The sequence below is a fragment of the Gadus morhua genome, chromosome 16, assembly GCF_902167405.1.
Source record: "Gadus morhua chromosome 16, gadMor3.0, whole genome shotgun sequence".
Taxonomy (NCBI): Eukaryota; Metazoa; Chordata; class Actinopteri; order Gadiformes; family Gadidae; genus Gadus; species Gadus morhua.
Genome location: NC_044063.1, coordinates 28,213,304 through 28,235,159, shown reverse-complemented (window position 1 = coordinate 28,235,159; position 21,856 = coordinate 28,213,304). Strand labels below are relative to the sequence as shown.

The 21,856-nt window shown below is 41.7% G+C and overlaps 1 protein-coding gene and 1 long non-coding RNA gene across 2 annotated transcripts; one reads left to right on the top strand and one right to left on the bottom strand.

Moving 5' to 3' along the window:
• Positions 1-6,876: 6,876 nt before the first annotated feature.
• On the bottom strand, positions 6,877-8,217 carry LOC115528917 (dihydrolipoyllysine-residue acetyltransferase component of pyruvate dehydrogenase complex, mitochondrial). Its single transcript, XM_030337330.1, has 5 exons — positions 7,985-8,217; positions 7,754-7,816; positions 7,434-7,607; positions 7,258-7,332; positions 6,877-7,035 (listed from the first exon to the last, which is right to left on the bottom strand). The coding sequence occupies exons 1-5, from the start codon at positions 8,036-8,038 to the stop codon at positions 6,877-6,879; spliced, it is 525 nt and encodes a 174-aa protein (XP_030193190.1). The 5' UTR covers positions 8,039-8,217.
• On the top strand, positions 6,910-9,186 carry LOC115528918 (uncharacterized). Its single transcript, XR_003973401.1, has 5 exons — positions 6,910-7,045; positions 7,279-7,345; positions 7,453-7,576; positions 8,230-8,312; positions 8,975-9,186. It is a non-coding gene; the product is annotated as an uncharacterized LOC115528918 (long non-coding RNA).
• Positions 9,187-21,856: the final 12,670 nt, after the last annotated feature.

The window sequence follows — 21,856 nt, the reverse complement described above, 5'->3', positions numbered from 1 at the left end:
TTTGATGAGCATTACGCGAGCTGATGGACCAACGATTAACGTTCTGCTTAAGCATGTCTGACTATCAATTTTTGGATTATTTTTTCTTGTTACTTGTCCTGTGGTAGGATTTCTCTGAGTATCTTGAGCTTTAATTTGCACCAAATCCGTACACGTCTTGTGTAACATGGCGATGTTATGGGCTGCCACTTCATCGTTTCTGGGGAAAATGTGAAGGTCCTGTGTCAGTTCCCCCTCGCCGGTCTCACGTTGTCTTAGCAAGACTTCATCTCGCTGGTAAAGATTGTCTCCTTTTCTGTGTTTTCTAAGACGATTTAATGTTTCAGCAAACTCTTTGTTTTTTTGTCGCATTATCTTTGTCAACTCAATGTGAGTGAAATGATTGTTCCACAGATCGGTCACCAATTGCTCGTGGTAAAGAGGTGTTCCCTTTACAGGGCCGAGCTGGAAGAAGTCACCAACTGCCATGATTGATACATTCCCAAACAATGCATAATCTCCTTGTTGCTTTATTTGTCGTAGTCTGCCATGGACATACGTCAGGATTTTATGATCAACCATACTCACCTCGTCCAAAATGAGTATTTGTAAGTCTTTCATGGTGGCTCTCAACGAATTGATTCTTTCATCTCCTAGAGGTTGATATGGCAGTTTGGCAGTGGTAGTAATAGCAAAGGTGCTGTGTATTGTGCTTCCGTTGATATTATATGCTGCTACTCCTGTAGGAGCAGCTAGCAAAACATGAGTGTCGTCTGGATTAATGGACATTCTTGCAAAGAGTCTGCATGACTCGTAGTACACAGCTTTAATCAGGTGGGACTTTCCTGTGCCTGCTCCCCCTATAAACGAATACGCGAAACGGGTCAGGGTTTTTGCCATTGACTTTGTCAAGGCACCATGCGCGGATTTTGTAAAAAATTTGAGTCTGTTGTTCGTTTAACGTGCGCATAATGGACAGACCTTCAGCTCTTTGTATCGAGTGTGTGGGAAATTCTTTAGACAGTGTTGCCTTTGTGTCCGACTGCAAGTCCGGTATGGCTTCTCTTTCATTTTGATTTGTGTCGTTGTTGTTAGACATCTCCTCCTGACATTCTAATCGCTCCAACTCAGATTCAGGGCAAAGGTCTGCCCATGCCTCGTCGTGAGCCCCGTGGTGCCCTGCAACCTCTTGGCATCTGTCGAGCTCATCTGCATCTACTTCAAACAGGGATCTGTTCAAATCTACAACTTCCTTAACACTTTGCGTTGTATTGCTGCTGTTAGTGATGGAACCGGTCCTGTAAAACTGCTCATAACTGTTGTACGGTGGAGGTTTTAACTCATCTGTTGAATAATGAGGCAAAAACAATTGTAGCAAACTTTGGTAGTGTTTTTCTGGATATTTGGTTTGTGAGAAACGAGCGTATCTAGCAACAGCATCAGATCCCCTAGTTCTCATCTTAACAAAGCCAGCGTTATTTTCCAGTTTAACAGAGCCATTGCTGTGCTGCTCTTTCCCGTACAAAACTCTGTATTTTGAAACAAATGTGGCTATACAAATATCATTGAAAATTGCGCCCTGGGGGCGGTTTTTGTAGCGGTCCGTTATGCTCGTCATCCATATCGATTCTGTTGACGTGTCACCCTGTTCTGCTTTGCTTTGAATGACACTGAGAGGATAACTCATTCTGACGGTATTTTCACCAGTAGGGATAAATGTGACCAGTCTTGAGCATTCGTTGAGATGCATGTTTGTAACTCGATAAACACTTTCTTGAGCTGAGACCTCGCGATTGTGGAGAAAGACACTTCCCAACTTATTGAGTGTTTGTTTTGCATCTAAATTTCCATGTTTTTTCATTTCATTTTGAGTATGTTGTAACAATAAGCCCATGTCTTGTTCTGCTTTTGAGATGTAGGATATTATGTATACTACACAAGCAAAAGCATCGCAGACATATTGTATGTCCATGTTGGCATCCCAGCAACGCAAAAGGTCTTTGTTGTATTGATTAACGTAAACATCTGATGGGTTGCGTTTGTGTACAACCGCGTTTTTATTGGTTGTCAATCGGTAGGCATTTTCAAACATTTCCTGGGTGATGTTAACGGAAGCAAATAGCTGATCCACAGTGTCGAAGGTTAGGTCTGGACTTGAAAGAGCATGTTTGACCCTTGTCATGACACTTTTAGCCACCTCTTTTTCTTTTCGCATTTCTAATATAGAGACGTCTATCGGATCAGCGTCTGTTACCTCCTGGTTCTCGTCTGTTTTACTTCTACAAAGAAAGGTGTGGTTGCTTGGAGGACGTGGAAAGTTAAATCTGCATGTTGTGCCTTTTTTCCTACAACTCTTTGAGTGCTTGGAGCTGTGTTTTTGAACGCTGGAAACAACTTCATGCAATGCGTCGGTTGCTGGCGGGAGTTCACAACTGATGTATTTATCAATAAATTGTGTGACTTCTTGGTCTGTGTTTTTGCCTATTTTCGGTGCATTTTCTACCCAGAACAGACAATGAGTATGGGGTGAGCCGCGTTGTTGGAATTCAACTCTAAAAAATGTGTCGATAACTTTACCAATGGGGTTAGCTGGTGACTTGATGACGTCATTTAGGAAAGTCTGAAACCTGTGTTGGAACATTCTTGCCGCGGTAACCGGATTAGTTTTGAGTAAATTGCACCTCTGTGACCAGTCCAGGTCGTTGACATTTCCCTGTATTTTCTGTAGTCTCATGAAAACATCAATGAGTTCAGTCCAGCGTAAATCAGCACATGAAAATGAACAGAACCAAGTAGGGACACCAAGCTGACGAACCATAGCAAATAGATTTTTCTGTACACCTTGCCAAAAAACTGGAGTCCCTCGGATCGGTTGAAGGAACTTGTAACCGAGATCGGTTTTTAAGACATTTTGTACATAGTCTTTGTTTGAAAGCATGGCAGAAGTTATAGCCAATGATTCCCCTGCATGGTAACCTTTTCTCAGTGCTATGGACACCTTGGAAACAACCTGATTGACCTCAGATAAATATTGAGCATAGAAAATGTAGTCCAAGTTGCTGCTAAACCTCCCATCAGCATTTAGGATTCGTGTGTTGATGTATCTACTGAGAGTGAGCCTGTGGGGCCGTGCATCATGGAATGTACCTGTCCCTTTGGGGAAAAGAGTTGGAAAACATTTTGCTTCATTGCCCTTATCTGTCAGCAGCCTAACAGGACTGTTGCCCTCAGCTGGAGCTATTGATAAAACACTTTCGAAATGCTGATCAAATATTTCTTGTGCGATATCTATTGGTTGCAAACATGTGTCCAAGAGTAACCCGTGTGTTTGAGTTTCATATATGTGGTCAGCTTCTTCATCATCCGACACCTGGTCTGATTGAGTTGTAATGTCAATGCTTACAGGTGCAGATGGAGTGTCATTAACTGGGTTGCATTCTTTCAAAACAGAACATGCATCTTCTGGCAAGGGATTTTCCCATTCTGCGTTAAAGTCTATGTCCTTATACCATTTATTCATGTCCTTTAAACATGCAATCGCATTTTGGATTTTTTGAGTGTGCACATATTGATACTGATAATGCCCCTTATAAGTAAGTTTTCTTTTCAGTTTTATTCGGATCATTAAATCTTGATTTTCTAGCCTTGGGAGAACTGAAGTGACTACATCGCTGTTTGATGGAACGCAAGTCACCGGCCCATGGACAGAATTCTGAGAACCTCGTGGCAATGCCACAAGTCGCATAAAGGGAATATTCAATGCGCACAGGTGTTGTTCTAATGAGTTCAGTGTGCCTAATTCGTCCGGAATTGGATCTAATGCCATATTGTTCATAGCACTCTCCTGGGGAATCTTACCACTGAGTAACTTGGAGTTGCAACTGAAACATATCCACAATTTCCCAGCAACTGTCTGTTTTAGTGTGCATGGCGTTAAACATGCAATATCACATTGATGGAGATATGTTGTAGTAATGCATTGTATTGCAATTGCTGACACAGATGAAGCCTTGGATTCATATGAAGTTATGTCACATAATTTCACTTGCTTTCGGAACAATAATCTGTGACATACACAACAAACATGTTCTGGTCCATGTTTGACCTCTTCTTGGAAGAGCTCAATTACAAAGTCGATATTGTGTTTTAAGAGGGTTAGATTAAGTCTCTTTTGAGTGATTTTTTCAATTAAAGAGGGTTTATAAGCCGGATCTTCTCTGTATTTGATTACAATTCTTTGTTTCACCTGGTTACGATGGGCAGGATTATTAGCATATCTTTCGATACTACTGTTTTTTAATTTTGCTTGATACTGTTCATCACATTTATATCTTTGTTGAGTTTGTAGCTTTTTAACTTGCCTAAATTCTGTGTCCTCAGCATACGCTTTACTTTTTCTTTGATTTTTTACTTTATCAGTAAATTTTTTACTTGGTGAAACAAGGTCTGCATTGGACATTTTGTGCGACATTTCACAGAAGCTAGTTAAACTAAAGCATGTATGAGAGGTTTTACCTTTGACACATGCAATTGGTTCATAATGGCATTCGTTGCAGTGTTTCAGATATATAGCTTTTCTTAAAATCGGCTCAATGTTCGCCGTAAAAGTAATCCATTTCTGTTGACTGTATGTGTAAATATCAATACAGAGCAAATCTGCAGAAGCTTGTATTTCCAACTCTGTTGCCCAAGATCCAACATATTTCATTTTTGAGTCCCTGAGATATTGCTCCACAGAAGCAAATTGCCGTCTTAGACAAGTAATGTAATGAAGTGGATTATTTGAGACGTGATTCACTACAGCCTTTCGAAAGGCCTTGTGATGTGACTCGCAACCACTCAATACAGACGAAAGAGAACGAAAGAAACAATTACCGTCACCTTCAATGGATGTTGTTTGGCATGGCTCAGGCTGTGCCATATCGAAGGTTTGTACAACAATATTTTGATCTAAACTTGGTACGATATTCAGTTTGTTGCAGATCCTGTTTTTTTCCCTTAATGTCAATCCAGTAAATATTATATTGGGGCTATCTGTTACAGAAATTATACAGACATCTGATGCACCCTCTGTGTGAATTGGAGGATCACTGTCAATGTTTACAGTTGTGTCACATGTAGAAGTGTTTGCTACAGGCTGCACAGTTTCAAGGGAAAAAGACGCGTTTACTGCAAGGGAATTTCTATCTGTTACCGAAAGGACACAGAGATCAGAGTCACTGTCAGTGTCCAAAGTACCGTCATGTGCCGAAGTGCTGGCTTCAGGCTGTGCAGTTAAATCAGTAAATGGTGAGTTTACCTCAACAGCTTTCACACCAGTGACTTCAAACACCTTGTTTGGGATATCAAAATCATGTGGATGATTTTGGTATAAGGAATTGACAAGGTTCTTAATATGGTCATACAACTCATACACAGTAGCATAGTGCGCTACTATGCTGGTTCCATCCGGTGCAACCGAACCCCAAGTACTACGAGAATGAGGATCGAAAACTGCAAAAGCAGTTTCGACCTTGAAAACGGCACAGACACTTCCTTGGATGTTGAGCAAGCATGTGTCTGTCTGCAGCAGTGTCTTCTGAATAGCCTCTTCAAAAGACATGGCTATGTTTTGCATAGAAGCGTCATAATCATGCTTTTGATCAAGACTTCCAGTGAGTGTATCAAAATATTCCAAACTAAATAATTTATTGTTTAATTTGCAGTGTCTGGGTAACTCGGAAATGAAAATATGCCCACTGGTTTTGGCTGCACTGATTTCCTTATTTTCTAGCATAGATGTGTACAAGCCATTACCTTGTTTTAGAATATGATGAATGTTCTTTTTTTTCCATTTGAGAACGCTATGGGTGGTGTGGGTCATAATCGCCGCTATGCCATTTGTAGCACACTGCTTACCTGCATTTTCCCCGAATATGTGGCTGCTCTGGTCAAATGATCCTTGAATACACCCAGGGTTGTCATAAGTCACATGACTTGATGTAGCAGCTCTGGCAGTTGCAAAATCACAGGGTGCCTAAAAACACAAGAGTAGTTCAATCAAAAAGGAGTGTAACCAATAGTTTATATCGAAATTAACAAGGAATTCATAAAAAAAGGCTAGGAATCAATCAGCTGTAGTTCATGGCTGTGTATAATGGGAAAACGGAATTGTACATGATATTAACATTACTTTAACTAATTTCCAAGATCTAATAAATGGCAGGAAAACTCACAAGGAACAGGGAATAACATGTTAAAAATAAGTACCTTCTGATTGCCAAGTGTTACATGAGGATCTTCAAGCTGGCCATTGTCCTCAGGCGGGCTCTGCTGAAATGACGATTCAGTGTTTTTAAAAGCATGGTGGTTCCCAGTAAGTAATTTGAAAATGTACATAGTATAGGCAAATTAGTCAGAACTGTACACTTACACCATATCAATGTTTTAAAAGAATAAACACATCAAAACAAAATGGGTCTCTTACGCTGTGGCTTTTCCCGTTGGTATACAATTTTTCCACTAGTAATTACATACCTGCTGACTGCTCGCAGTGACCTCAGGTGCTGGTTCAAATGGCTCATGGTCCTCAATGTCTGTCATCTGCAATCACAAACATTACGAATGTTAAAAAAATTTAGGTTTACCCCTACATGCCATAGAAAAGGGGACATTTGGTGTATTGTGGTGAACAGAATTAAGGACAAAGAAAACTTTTCTTTCAGTTTAAATAATTAAAATGAGCACAACAAGTTCATCAGCCAACCTTCTTGACATTTCCAATTCATAGTGTGTAGATATTACCAAGAACATGTTAAAAACAGTTAAACTATGTTGATTGTAATTATGAAGTAAAAATGTAAATGTTTCTAGATACTGATCCTGGAACAGATTGATTGCTTATTTGCAAATCATTTTTTATATTGTTGTCATTACCTTGGTTGAACATCCCAAGAAGCTGGTCTCATTGGCTGTTGGTTTATCAGCCTGGGCCATCACAACTTTTGGCCCCCAAGGTGTTGGCTCCTCTTGTTTTCTCTGTCCAGAGACAACCCGAGCAGTTGGCTGGTTCACCTTCTACAATGAGGTAAGGGAGCAAAATTATCATGAGAGATACAATTGTATGAAAATAGAAAAGTGGGCAGTTCAAAGAACTTACTGCTAATGTAGTTTATTTAAAACAGTAACAAACATAGTGTTGTGCACGCCTGTATTTTGTGGCGCAACATACAAATTTAACAACAAAACCCAAATATTAAATTATTACAAGATGCTCTCTTTTTCCCCCCATTCCTTTACCTCACAAAACTCTGTTTGAAGAAACGGCCACTCATCAACACACAGAGTCTTGTCATCCCCCTCCGGTTGAGCAAACTGCAAAGACATAGTAAGAATTATATGTACATTACAATTGAGAAACGGAAACCCAAAATTACACTTTCTTAAAGGGAACTTAGAGAAAATATGCAAATTACCTTGCTCGAATGCACAAAGACGCTGCCCTCCAGAGTGGCTGGCACAGCAGCTTCTGGAACAGGTCGAGGAGGAGGTACGCCCTCCAGAGTAGCTGGTACAGCAGCTTCTGGAACAGGTCGAGGGGGAGGTACCAGCTTCGAAGGTTTGGCAATCCTTGCTGGAGTTTGAAGTGCCTGGAAAATAATTGTAAATCATTGGCAAAACAATACCTACACAGAGAATGTTGGACTATCTCTTGTGTTAAAGGCGAAATCAGAAAATAGTTGTTCCTGTGTTTCAACCAAAAAACAAGTACATATTTCACTGAGAAATTACCAACCTCAAGGCGGGCCTTCTTTCCTTTGGAGACCACAGCCGTGGTTCCATGTGCCACCTTCCGTTTCTATCATAATGGAAGAGAACGGAAATGATAACAGTTAATGAAATATAACACTTTTATTATCAATGCAACTATCTGTACCATACAATGTAAAGCTTGTCATATAGGATTACAGGCGCTATTAATATGTATGCACTCACAAACAGTTAATATTAAAATCACACAAATTACCTTTGAGCGATTCCCCATGGGGACGTCAAGGTTGGATGGAACAATGCGATCCATCGCAGCCAACTTGTCAGTGCTAAACCGGATAGGGTTTAGCACGACAAAGCACTCCCTCAGGACCAGAGGAGGCACACAAACCTAGAAATAAAAAACAGAATTGAGCCATTGACCATTTGCCTTGTCTTATAGGAATAGCATTTAAATGAAACAACAAATGTACGCATCATGACGGTTTAATTTACTTTCAGCTATCATACCAATGTACAAACCTCATGAGGAAGGATCCGCACGGAAGACTGATCCCAGTCCTCAGGCGCATCCCAGGACTCAGGTTGGCTGCGCTATAAACACATAGGGAGGATTATGCCGCTTTTCCACCGCACATGTAGCTCGACTCGACACGACACGACTCGACACGACTCGACACGGTAGCAGCGCGGGTCCTTTTCCACCGCAAATAGTACCTCCGGGACGTGGGCGGGGTCGGCTGCGCGAAAGGGCCGTGACGTATTTTTGTATGCGACGCAAACAACACCTACGTAACCCACACATGGACAGAACCCACATAACAACAATGGAGAACATCGATGCGATGGTATTCGTGTTCGTATTATTAGCTGGCATGTTGAAGAAGTGGAATATGTTGGCTGCGGCGCTGCTATGGCTGTTACCAGCATGGTTGCCATGTCGCTCTCGTGACTTCGTCACACTCTCTGGCCAATCAGTGGCCGGCCGTCTGCCGACGTCACCTTTTAGCATCGGCTCAGCCGCTTGGAACCTAGAGCGAGGCGGTACTAGAAAAAGCAGCCACTTCAGGTACCAGATACCATGTTTTCGCGGTGGAAACGCAAAAAAGGCGAGCTGAGTCGAGTCGTGTCGAGCTGGTACCATGCAGTGGAAAAGCGGCATAAGTATTCAATAAATGTGGCCTAACTAAAACTAAAGCTCTTCAAAATTGTATAACTTTTACCTTTCCGCGACGTCCGACGACAGTTTCCTTGAAGGGGTCAAGGGGACGTGGACGTGAAACTTCTCCCTTCACAACCACGGTGGTAGCAAAGGGTCTCACAGTCGGGGGTGACTTGGGAGGAGAGACAGGCGGTGGTGTAACAGGCAGAGGTGACTGTAGCTGCCGAAAGGAGAAGTGCCACAGAAGCTTGGCGAGAAGCGGCATCCCCAGATCGTCACTCAGGTGGATCTATTATAATGAGAAGCACGGGTTATTATTGAAATAAACTGCTTTCGCCATATAAAAATGACATTACATGAATTTCTCACGGGCCAAGTTATAACACGACTTACCCCATCACGACTCCACAAGGCACGCGAGTCCAGCGGAAAGCGGTCAGCTGTGACGCAGTACTTTACATCTGCAGAAGAAAACAAATATTAAACCATACACTACATACATATTTTACACGTGGTACCAAGAGGTGGTGTTGATACACTAAAAGCTTTCCTACAAAGATATTCTATACTGACATTATCTCTTAATCATTTTTACATACCGTTCTTTGCTGCAACGCGACGAAACTCCTCTCGAAGGAATTGTTGCGGTGCCAATTCACTCGCCAGCCGGGGAGGGAAATCGAGCACAAACACCTGATCCGCACAAAAGTTTTGGATTACACACTATACAATTCTGTTAAATAGTCTGCCTTAAATACACTTTATTTTGTAACACAAAAACTACCTTAGGCCATCGACTGCGGGCAGCTCTCAGAAGTCCATCGAAGGCAACTCCAGCCGCTTCGATGCCGGGCGTCGCCGTGAGGTTGTTGCTTGGAGCCAGCAAGCAAACGATGTCGGGGGTTCTGGGGATGTCTGCGTTCAGCAACTCAGTGCGGAGCTCAGCGGCAGACGCACCAGGCGTAGACAGGAACCCAAACGAAAGGCAACCGTCTGGCATCCTCACGTAACGGTCAACCAACGCACGCAGATGCGAGTCGCCCACAAACAGCACAAACTATAAATAAGGACAAATAAAAAGTTGTCATTCCACTCCAAACATATTCCACAGCTAAATTATATATTATTTTCTGAAAGGTCTTTGACAAGTTTACCTGCTTAACTGGAGACTCAGGAGGGAGATCCAATCGATGGAACTTCCCAGTGAGGGCAGAGACAGGCCAAGGCTTGACACGGTGACGAGCTCCCGTGCCACGCACTAATAAAGAGACAAATTCAACGCAAAACTAAAATGAATAACTTATCTCGAGCTGTTGATCTAAAAGTCAAACATCACACATTCATGCAATAGAATTCTGAGGAATATAAATGAGTTGAAAACATGCATCATTGTATCTTTACGACTACATACCAGGCACGAAGCCTCTGGCCGGAGTCGTCGCCATGGGAAGAATCCTCTTCCACTTCATCTTGGCTAGAGACGAAGCGCGCGAGGCACGAGGCATCTAAAGGTGCGGCCACACCAGACGCGTATCTCGCGTACTTCGCGTATGAAATCGCCATTTTCTCCATAGGGAACCATTGGTTTAGGCGCGTATTACGCGTATTACGCGTATTTCGCGTATTAAGCAACATTTTACGCGCGTATAGCGCGTATATTTACGCGCAATACGCGCTATACGCGCGTATATCGCGTACATTTCAAAAGAGTTCAAAAAATTGAACTTTTTACGCGAAGTACGCGAGATACGCGTCTGACGAGACACGCATTGCCCAATCAGCGTTGAGCTTGACCCGACGTCACTGGCAGAGAGTAGTGAGCTTGGACAGAAGCATACGGCCGACATCTTCCTTTTTTCTGTGTGGAAATAGTAACATAGTTACGCCATTAAATGCTTTTATGGAAACATTTCTAGCGAGAAATGTGCATTTTACTTTCATAATGTTCACTCGGTGAATGTGAAGGATGTTTGGTTTGATAGTTATGACGAAGAGGGAACGCTCCGTTCACTTGCATGGACAGAGTCTCTGGTTACTAAGCAACCTCAACGTCTTGGCGGACTATTTCTCTGCTGGGAAACACACCAGACACACCATGTGAAGTTATTTAACCCGATTATTGTTATTTATATCCGAGATTATTTAATCTAACCCGATCTAAACTCTATCACCCAAACACGGCGGCGTTGGGGTTTCCTACCTCGGACTCCAGCGCAGCCACGGCCGACAACTTTCTTTATTCTGGGTGGAAATAGTAACATAGTTACGCCATTAAATGCGTTTATGGAAACATTTTTAGCGAGAAATGTGCATTTTACTTTCGTAATGTTCGCTCGGTGAATGTGAAGGATGTTTGGTTTGATAGTTATGAGGAAGAGGGAACGCTCCGTTCACTTGCATGGACATGGACTCATCTAGGCGAGTGACGTAGGCGCGTATAGCGCGTATAGCGCGTATGCGACCATTTTTGACACAAAATGGTCAAGCAACATTTTACGCGCGTATCTCGCGTAAAAAGTACGCGAGATACGCGTCTGGTGTGGCCGCACCATAATGATTTCACAATAAGAAAAATAGAATGTTTCAAAATAGGTACAAGATTTCCCTTTACAAATATACATCAAGAAAGGCTGCATGTTGAAAACCCCACCCTGTACAGAGATGTATTTATGCAAGTCAAAACCCAGCATTAGCAATATAACCAGCACCTCACCTTGAGTTGAACGGCGGACGATCTTTCAACACATGACCAACAGCACAGCATTTAAAACACATTGCATATGGTGGAGTTTAGACTGTTGGGCGGATGTGTGCGTGTAAAAAGTGAATGTAACACGACTTTTCAGCATTTAAAAACACATTGCACAGATACAATCCAAATTTAAAGCCAAATATTTGCATAGACGTGATCCCTGTAGTATCGCGACATGCTAATTTAGCCGCTACCAAAACAACTACAACGAGGCAGAACTAAGAAACCAAACCGTTTGCAAATCCGTCAAGATTTCAGCGAGATACGAGTATTAGCGTTCCAGAAAGCTACCAAAACAACGAGGCAGAACTAAGAAACCAAACCGTTTGTAAATCCGTCAAGATTTCAGCGAGATAAGAGTATTAGCGTTCCAGAAAGCTTTTCTGTGGTAAGATGGCTGGCGGCCTAGACGCCGCCGTAGTCCACAAAGCGCCCCACACAAACTATTACAGGGGGCTTTAATATTTTCTCGTAAATCCTTTGCTTGCAATTACTGCATCAAAAGCAAACCTAATACTTTAAACATAATTATCCATTTCATAAGGATATATATCTATGGTCGTGGGTCCCATGCGCGACTTACAAGATGCATACAAAATGGCGGACAAGCATAATTATCCATTTCATCAGGACTTACCTTGACAACGAACTTCTTTGGTTGAACCGCAAAGTTGAAAGACAGAACGTACTCAAATGAATCCGCTCACAATATTAATCCGTGGAAGGGAGAGGAAAAGGGTCTATCTGAACAAAGATGTCTCAAGAAGAGAAAATCCGGTCAGAGTGAGCCGTGCGCCGTTGCTGACGCGCTAGTCATTCCCTGAGTGTATCGCGAAGCACCATGGGAGTACACCACGCCCACACCTGAACCACGCCTGAACAGATAACAAAATGGCGTTTTATCAACACGGGTTTAATATTTTGTCCCAGTCCCGGGGACGCATCTCATTTTCCCCATGAAAAACGATACATTGTGAACATTAAACAACTCGTGTCGCTGTTTCAACCCTCTGCGCATCTACTCGGCGCAGACGTGATCCCCTGTAGTATCGCGACATGCTAATCTAGCCGCTACCAAAACAACTACAACGAGGCAGAACTAAGAAACCAAACCGTTTGTAAATCCGTCAAGATTTCAGCGAGATAAGAGTATTAGCGTTCCAGAAAGCTACCAAAACAACTACTCCTACACAGGAGTTTGTGACAAGGACGTTGGCAAATGATACTTTAAATCATAAAAACAAATTCAAAGAAAAAACCAAACTAACGAAACAAAATAAACAAAATAAAACAAACTAACAAAAGAAATGAATAAATAAAAATACAAAATAAAAAAAATATATAATTAAGGTTAAATTCTCCTAATTAGGTTAGTATCTTTTAGCTAATTTATCAGCAATTTCATGGCCATATATTCCATGGTGGGCTGGAATCCAACAGAACTGAATAACTAAACCAAGGCTTATAATATTTAAAAGAAGATGCTTTACCTCTGTCACCAAATCTTCACGTATTGAATTATCTGTTATAAAACTGTATTGATCTGGAAACGTCATAAATATGTAAGATTGCTCCATATAATACCATAGTAACATAGTAAACGTATGTAGGCCTAAAAAATTCAGTTCAATGTTATTGCTTAAGAAACAGATTCCTTCCAACTAACTATTTACGAAAAATGCAATCAATAATTGCATTTCGAATTCCTGTTTTCAGCTATAAAATAGGCTATATAGGGACATTTTAAAAGTATAACAAAGATGGAGGCCTATTATGTACATACTATTTTAAAATGGAAGAGGGGTTTTGCTTTATATAATTAATAAAATAACACAGACCCTAACGCTACACTGAGCAAAAAATGCAGATTACCAACCAAAACAACTTAATTATATGAAGGCCTTCAGCCAACTCCCAACTACAGAACACTCAGACTAACAGACATATTTACATTATGCCTATGTGTATTAATTTGGTTGGAGATTTCAAGTCTTACAGACATATTTATATTATGCCTATGTGTTTTAATTTGGTTGGAGATTTCAAGTCTTACAGACATATTTATATTATGCCTATGTGTTTTAATTTGGTTGGAGATTTCAAGTCTTATGATTTTACCCATTAGACTAAGTCTTACAGACATATTTATATTATGCCTATGTGTTTTAATTTGGTTGGAGATTTCAAGTCTTATGATTTTACCCATTAGACTATACTCCTACTCATTTATTAACCTAGCTTACAAAATGTGCATCCCAATCCAAATGACTATTACAAACGGATTATTAACATTTCTTTCATGGATTATTAACATTTCTTTCATTCCTATCTAGCACTGAATGACCTCCAAATCCCTGAAATCTCAGGAAACAGAGGACAATGTAAATAGTGTGTAAATAGTGTGTGTTTTAAGCGTGAATAAAAATTGAAAAACATCTCATATTGTTTATTTATTACACTTAATTTACACAAATTGCCCATGCAAAAAGGAATTATACTTATATACTTATAAGGAATTATACTTATATACTTATATCTGTGGATAAAACGGTGTTAAAACGGTGTTATAGCCTAAAACGCCTTTTCAGAACATTCCATTGGCCAAATAGGAGATATACAAAGAAAAATTGAAAAACCTCTCATATTGTTTATTTATTACACTTCATTTACACAAATTGCCCATGCAAAAAGGAAGTGTACTTATATACTTATATCTGTGGATAAAAAGGTTTTGATTGTGGGAGCTTCGGTGTGGGAGTTATAGCCTAAAACGCGTTTTCAGAACATTCCATTGGCCAAATAGGAGTATAAAATGTTGTTGTTTTTTGGCGCCGCCCTGTTGGCGAAATTTTCCAAAGACAATTTTCCTTTGCCAAATAACTCCCTCCCACATTAATAATTCTCGGCCATATTTTCTATATAGACTCGGGTTTGCCCCTTGATGGTTTCCCTTGAGTTTGAAGAACATTCCTTTGGCCAATTAAAAGATATACAATTTCCTCGTTTATTGCGCCCCCTGAGGGTGTAATTTTCCGATTTTTTTATCGAACGCCGGTAAGGTTAACACCAACATGCGTGTAAAACTTGGACTCGATCCGATGTCTAATTTTGGATTTCTTTGGATTTTTGATATTCCACGTCTAATTTAGCTAATAAACCAATATTCAAAACGCTACCGTTTCGTCGTAAAAGGTCGCATCAAAAAAGTGTTTCATGCATTCTTTGCGTGTGCGTCTGAAGATGGCGTGTGCAAAGTTTGGTGTCGATTGGTCAAGAAATGTGGGAGGAGTAGGGAAAAAACAGTTTTGCGGTTTTTGCGATTTTGCGAAAAAAAATTGCAGACGCAAATGGGCGTGGCCTATGTCAAAAGATGCAGCAGACTCCAGTGAATATGTGGGTACAAGGGTTTGACTGTGGGAGGTTCGGTGTGGGAGTTATAGCCCCAAACGCGTTTTCCCTTGGTATAGCGCCACCTAGTGGCCGGCGTGTCTGGATTTGGTCGTCTGCTTAGAACTCAGGGACCTGGATCTAGTCATGCAATTGGCGTGTCGGCACCATTTACGGTTTGGGCTGTGGACCCACATCTAGGGGGGAATAATAATAAACACTACAAAAACAATAGGGATCCAACCTGTTGGCTTGGACCCCTAACTAGAACTGCAAGCAGTTATGCAGGGGTCCAAGAAGTGTGCATTTCGCCGGCACAACGCGACAAGAAATGTGCGTTTCGCCGGCACAACGCGAAGCAAGTATTCAAAACGCTACCGTGAACAACATGTGGATATAAAGGTTTTGACTGTGGGAGCTTCGGTGTGGGAGTTATAGCCTAAAACGCGTTTTCAGAACATTGGCCAAATAGGAGATAGACAATGTGGTGGTTTTTTGGCGCCGCCCTGTGGCGAAATTTTCCAAGGACAATTTTCCTTTGCCAAATAACTCCCGCCCACATTAATAATTCTTGGCCATATTTTCTATATAGACTCGGGTTTGCCCCTTGACGGTTTCCCTTGAGTTTTAAGAACATTCCTTTGGCCAATTAGAAGATATACAATTTCCTCGTTTATTGCGCCCCCTGAGGGCGTAATTTTCCGATTTTTTTATCGAACGCCGATAAGGTTAGCACCAACATGTGTGTAAAGTTTGGACTCAATCCGATGTCTAATTTTGGATTTCTTTGGATTTTTGATTTTCCACGTCTAATTTAGCTCATAAACCAATATTCAAAACGCTACCGTTTCGTCGTCGAAGGTCCGATCAAAAAACTGTCTCACGATTCCTCTGCGTGTGCGTCTGAAGATGTCGTGTGCAAAGTTTGGTGTCGATTGGTCAAGAAATGTGGGAGGAGTAGGGAAAAAAGAGTTTTGCGGTTTTCGCGATTTTGCGAAAAAAAATTCTAGACGCAAATGGGCGTGGCCTATGCCAAAAGATGCAGCAGACTCCAGTGAATATGTGCGTACAAGTTTTTGACTGTGGGAGGTTCGGTATGGGAGTTATAGCCCCAAACGCGTTTTCCCTTGGTATAGCGCCACCTAGTGGCCGGCGTGTCTGGATTTTGTCGTCTGCGTAGTCCGAAGAGATCTGGATCTAGTCATGCAATTGGCGTGTCGTCACTATTTACGGTTTGGGCTGTGGGCACACTTTTAGGGAGGTAAGAATAATAATAATAAATATAGCTGCGAGCAGCAATGTGGGTGTCAAGCATAATGGGACTCGGTAGGCTAATTCTGCCGGGTGGACGCAATTGGCCTGGGGGCTACATGACGACCGCCTCGGAAATCGGCAATACCGACAGCCGGTGGGATGAGTAAATGGGAAAAGGACCCCACCTAGAGGTAAGGGGGCAATGCAGTCTGCCTGACAGAACAAATGTCACAAATACATAGGGGTATTCGGAACAATATCAACAAAATAATTTACAAGATATATGGGGAGGTCTGACAGTATCATTAAACATTGATAATAAGTTTGAAATGTACTCATGTGAAGAGAGAGGAGTTAAAACACGTCTTCATTAATTATAGCGCCCCCTCGAGGTCAATGGTCACCAAATTCATTGAGTGTCCCCATAATGATGTTATGGGTCTAGGTATCAAGTTTGGTTATGATTTGTCCAAGGGATACTGAGATATTGGCGTTTTTCCAGTTTGGCGGCTTCGCGGTTGAATATCATTGGCTGTCGCGGATATTTGTGCAAGTTATAATATACTAGCTATACGGGGAGGTCTGATAGTATCACCAGACATTGAAAATAAGTTGTAAATGTACTCATGTGAAGGGAAAGAGGTCAAAACACATGGACATTAATAACAGCGCCCCCTACAGGTCAAAGGTCACCAAATTAAATCAGTGTCACCTTTATGAGGCCATGGGTCTATATACCAAGTCTGGTTATGATATGTCAAAGGGATGCTGAGAAATCGGCTCACTTCCTGTTTGGCGGCTTCGCCGCCAAATTTGATTGGCTTTAGCGGGCAAACGGTTTTGAATTTGACAAATCTATTCGATGTTTTTCATCAAGGATGGCCAGAAGATCATGTGTGCCAAGTTTCAAGATGATTGGACAAGATTTGTGATAGGAGTAGCATTTTGAAGGTTTTTGACATAAACCAAGATGGCGGACATATACGTCATGGCGCAATGACGTCATAGGGTTTGTTGAACTGGGCTTGGTTCAAGGAATCCAATGATACCTGGTTTGTGAAAATTGGTCGAATAGGTCAAAAGTTATGAACATGAATGCATGCCCAACTTTGACCTGTTGGTGGCGCTAGAGCTGTTGGGCTAGCGACCTTAGATTGGCTTAATGGGCTAATGGGGCAGTCCTGAACAAGTGTGCCAAATTTCACAACTTTTCGCCAAGCGGTTCTATGGGCTGCCATTGACTCCAATGGCAGCATAATAATAATAATAAATATAGCTGCGAGCAGCAATGTGGGTGTCAAGCATAATCGGACTCGGTAGGCTTATTCTGCCGGATGGACGCAATCGGCCAGGGGGCTACATGACGACCGCCTCGGAAATCGGCAATACCGACAGCCGGTGGGATGAGTAAATGGGAAAAGGACCCCACCTAGAGGTAAGGGGGCAATGCAGTCTGCCTGACAGAACAAATGTCACAAATACATAGGGGTATTCGGAACAATATCCCTAAAAGAGACACCATGTAAACAAGCATCCCTTCTGGAGGTGGTTCGTGAAGCATCTGATCCAGTGGGAATTGCAGTTTATATTTTAAGTGGGCGGAATGGTAAATATAGTCATTGTTGCATTATACATTAAGTACCGCTTATCGCCACACGAGTGCAGTGTCTACCCATTAATGAGCGCCGTCAAGTTTGATTGCCTGTCACGGCCAAACGGTTTTGAATTTGAGAAAGCTGTTTAACACATTAGTTCAGCTTGGTCTGAAGATCATATATGCAGAGTTTCATGAAGATTGGACATAATTTGTGGCCTGTGGGAATTTACAACTGATTTTGACAACTTTCAACATGGCGGCCAAGTTCTGATGTTGCAATGAGAAATAATTTATATGCTATATGAGTAGGTCTGACAGTATCATCAGTCATTGAAAATAAGTTTGAAATGTACTCATGTGAAGAGAGAGGAGTTAAAACACGTCTTCATTAATTATAGCGCCCCCTAGCGGTAAATGGTCACCAAATTCTTTGAGTGTCCCCATGATTATGGTATGGGTCAATGTATCTAGTTTGGTTATGATATGTCAAAGGGCTGCAGAGATATTGGCATGTTTCCGGTTTTCCGGCTTCGCGCTCGAATATCATTGGCTGTCGCGGATATTTCTGCAAGACGTAATATATGAGCTATATGGGGAGGTCTGATAGTATCACCAGACATTGAAAATAAGTTTTAAATGTACTCATGTGAAGAGAGAGGAGTCAAAACACATCGACATTAATAACAGCGCCACCTAGAGGTCAAGGGTCACCAAATTCATTCAGTGTCACCGTGATGCGGTCATGGGTCTCTCTACCAAGGTTGGTTATGATAGGTCAAAGGGCTTCTGAGATATGGGCTTACTTCCGGTTTGGCAACTTGGCGGTTAAATTTGATTGGCTTTAGCGGACAAACGGTTTTGAATTTGACAAATCTATTCGATGTTTTTTATCAAGCATGGCCAGAAGATCATGTGTGTCAAGATTCGAGATGATTGGACAAGATTTGTGATAGAAGTAGCATTTTGAAGGTTTTTGACATAAACCAAGATGGCGGAAATATACGTCATGGCACAATGACGTCATAGGGTGTGTTGAACTGGGCTTGGTTCAAGGAATCCAATGATACCTGGTTTGTGAAAATTGGTCGAATAGGTCAAAAGTTATGAACATGAATGCATGCCCAAATTTGACCTGTTGGTGGCGCTAGAGCTGTTGGGCTAGCGACCTTAGATTGGCTTAATGGGCTAATGGGGCAGTCCTGAACAAGTGTGCCAAATTTCACAACTTTTCGCCAAGCGGTTCTATGGGCTGCCATTGACTCCAATGGCAGCATAATAATAATAATAATAATAAGAATTCGTACAATAACAATAGGTTGTCTCGCAACATAGTTGCTTGACACCCAATAAGAATTCGTACAATAACAATAGGTTGTCTCGCAACATAGTTGCTTGACACCCAAATATAGCTGCGAGCAGCAATGTGGGTGTCAAGCATAATCGGACTCGGTAGGCTAATTCTGCCGGATGGACGCAATCGGCCAGGGGGCTACATGACGACCGCCTCGGAAATCGGCAATACCGACAGCCGGTGGGATGAGTAAATGGGAAAAGGACCCCACCTAGAGGTAAGGGCGCAATACAGTCTGCCTGACAGAACAAATGTCACAAATACATAGGGGTATTCGGAACAATATCTCTAAAAGAGACACAATGTAAACAAGCATCCGTTCTGGAGGTGGTTCGTGAAGCATCTAATCCAGAGGGAATTGCAGTTTATATAGTAGGTGGGCGGAATGGTAAATTTAGTCATTGTTGCATTATACATTAAGTACCGCTTGACGCCACACGAGTGCAGTGTCTGCCCATTAATGAGCGCCACACGAGTGCAGTGTCTACCCATTAATGAGCAACGTCAAGTTTGATTGGCTGTCACGGCCAAACGGTTTTGAATTTGAGAAAGCTGTTTAATACATTTGTTCAGCTTGGTCGGAAGATCATATATGCAAAGTTTCATGAAGATTGGACATAATTTGTGGCCTGTGGGAATTTACAACTAATTTTGACAACTTTCAACATGGCGGCCAAGTTCTGATGTTACAATGAGAAATAATTTATAAGCTATATAAGGAGGTCTGGCAGTATCCTCAGACATTAGAAATAAGTTTGAAATGTACTCATGTGAAGAGAGAGGAGTTAAAACACGTCTTCATTAATTATAGCGCCCCCTAGAGGTCAATGGTCACCAAATTCATTAAGCGTCCCCATGATGATGTTATGGGTCTATGTTTCAAGTTTGGTTATGATTTGTCAAAGGGATGCTGAGAAATTGCCGTGTTTCCGGTTTGGCGGCTTCGCGGTCGAATATCATTGGCTCTCGCGGATATTTCTGCGAGAAATAATATACTAGCTATACGGGGAGGTCTGATAGTATCACTAGACATTGAAAATAAGTTTTAAATGTACTCATGTGAAGAGAGAGGAGTCAAAACACATCGACATTAATAACAGCGCCCCCTAGAGGTCAAATCTCACCAAATTTATTCAGTGTCACCTTTCTGGGGTCATGGGTCTATGTACCAAGGTTGGTTATGATATGTCAAAGGGCTGCTGAGATATGGGCTTACATCCGGTTTGGCGGCTACGCCGCCAAATTTGATTTGCTGTAGCGGGCAAACGGTTTTGAATCAATCGATCAATTCGATGTTTTGTATCAAGCATGGCCAGAAGATCATGTGTGCCAAGTTTCGAGATGATTGGACAAGATTTGTGATAGAAGTAGTATTTTGAGGGTTTTTGACATAAACCAAGATGGCGGACATATACGTCATGGCGCAATGACGTCATAGGGTGTGTTGAACTGGGCTTGGTTCAAGGAATCCAATGATACCTGGTTTGTGAATATTGGTCGAATAAGTCGAAAGTTATGAACATGAATGCATGTCCAACTTTGACCTGTTGGTGGCGCTAGAGCTGTTGGGCTAGCGACCTGAGATTGGCTTAATGGGCTAATGGGGCTGTCCTGAACCATTGTGCCAAATTTCACAACTTTTCGCCAAGCGGTTCTATGGGCTGCCATTGACTCCAATGGCAGCATAATAATAATAATAAATATAGCTGCGAGCAGCAATGTGGGTGTCAAGCATAATGGGACTCGGTAAGCTAATTTTGCCGGGCGGACGTAATCGGCCAGGGGGCTACATGACGACCGTCTCGGAAATCGGCAATACCGACAGCCGGTGGGATGAGGAAATGGGAAAAGGACCCCACCTAGAGGTAAGGGCGCAATACAGTCTGCCTGACAGAACAAATGTCACAAATACATAGGGGTATTCGGAACAATATTCCTAAAAGAGACACAATGTAAACAAGCACCCGTTCTGGAGGTGGTTCGTGAAGCATCTAATCCATCGGGAATTGAAGTTTATATTGTAAATCGGCGTAATGGTAAATATAGTCATTGTTGTAGTATACATTAAGTACCGCTTGTCGCCACACGAGTGCAGTGTCTACCCATTAATGAGCGTCGTCAAGTTTGATTGGCTGTCACGGCCAAACGGTTTTGAATTTGAGAAAGCGGTTTGATACATTTGTTCAGCTTGGTCGGAAGATCATTTTTGCCAAGTTCTATGAAGATTGGACATTGTAGTGTTCTCGTGCAGTGTGTTGTAACCCTGACTTAACACAGAGTTAAACCGTAGCCAATGAAGACAGAGTCGTAGTAAGGTTGACCATTTACTGTCACAATTCCTCATGAACAGACGGTGAAAACTGCAAATAAAAGAATACAAAAATACTGAATGTACATTTGACTAAACAGCATGTTGTACATAGTTGTAAATAATAATATGAACTGTCTAACACTGCATGAAGACATTCTGATGCCAATTGCATTGATTTTAGTTTGTACACAATTGCTAACCAAAACGTTTTTAACAACACATCAAACATTATTTTTAAATAAATCCACTCTAATATATTATCTTAAACATGTCTTGCATTGATTAAACAAACTTACGGCATTGCCTCTTAGATG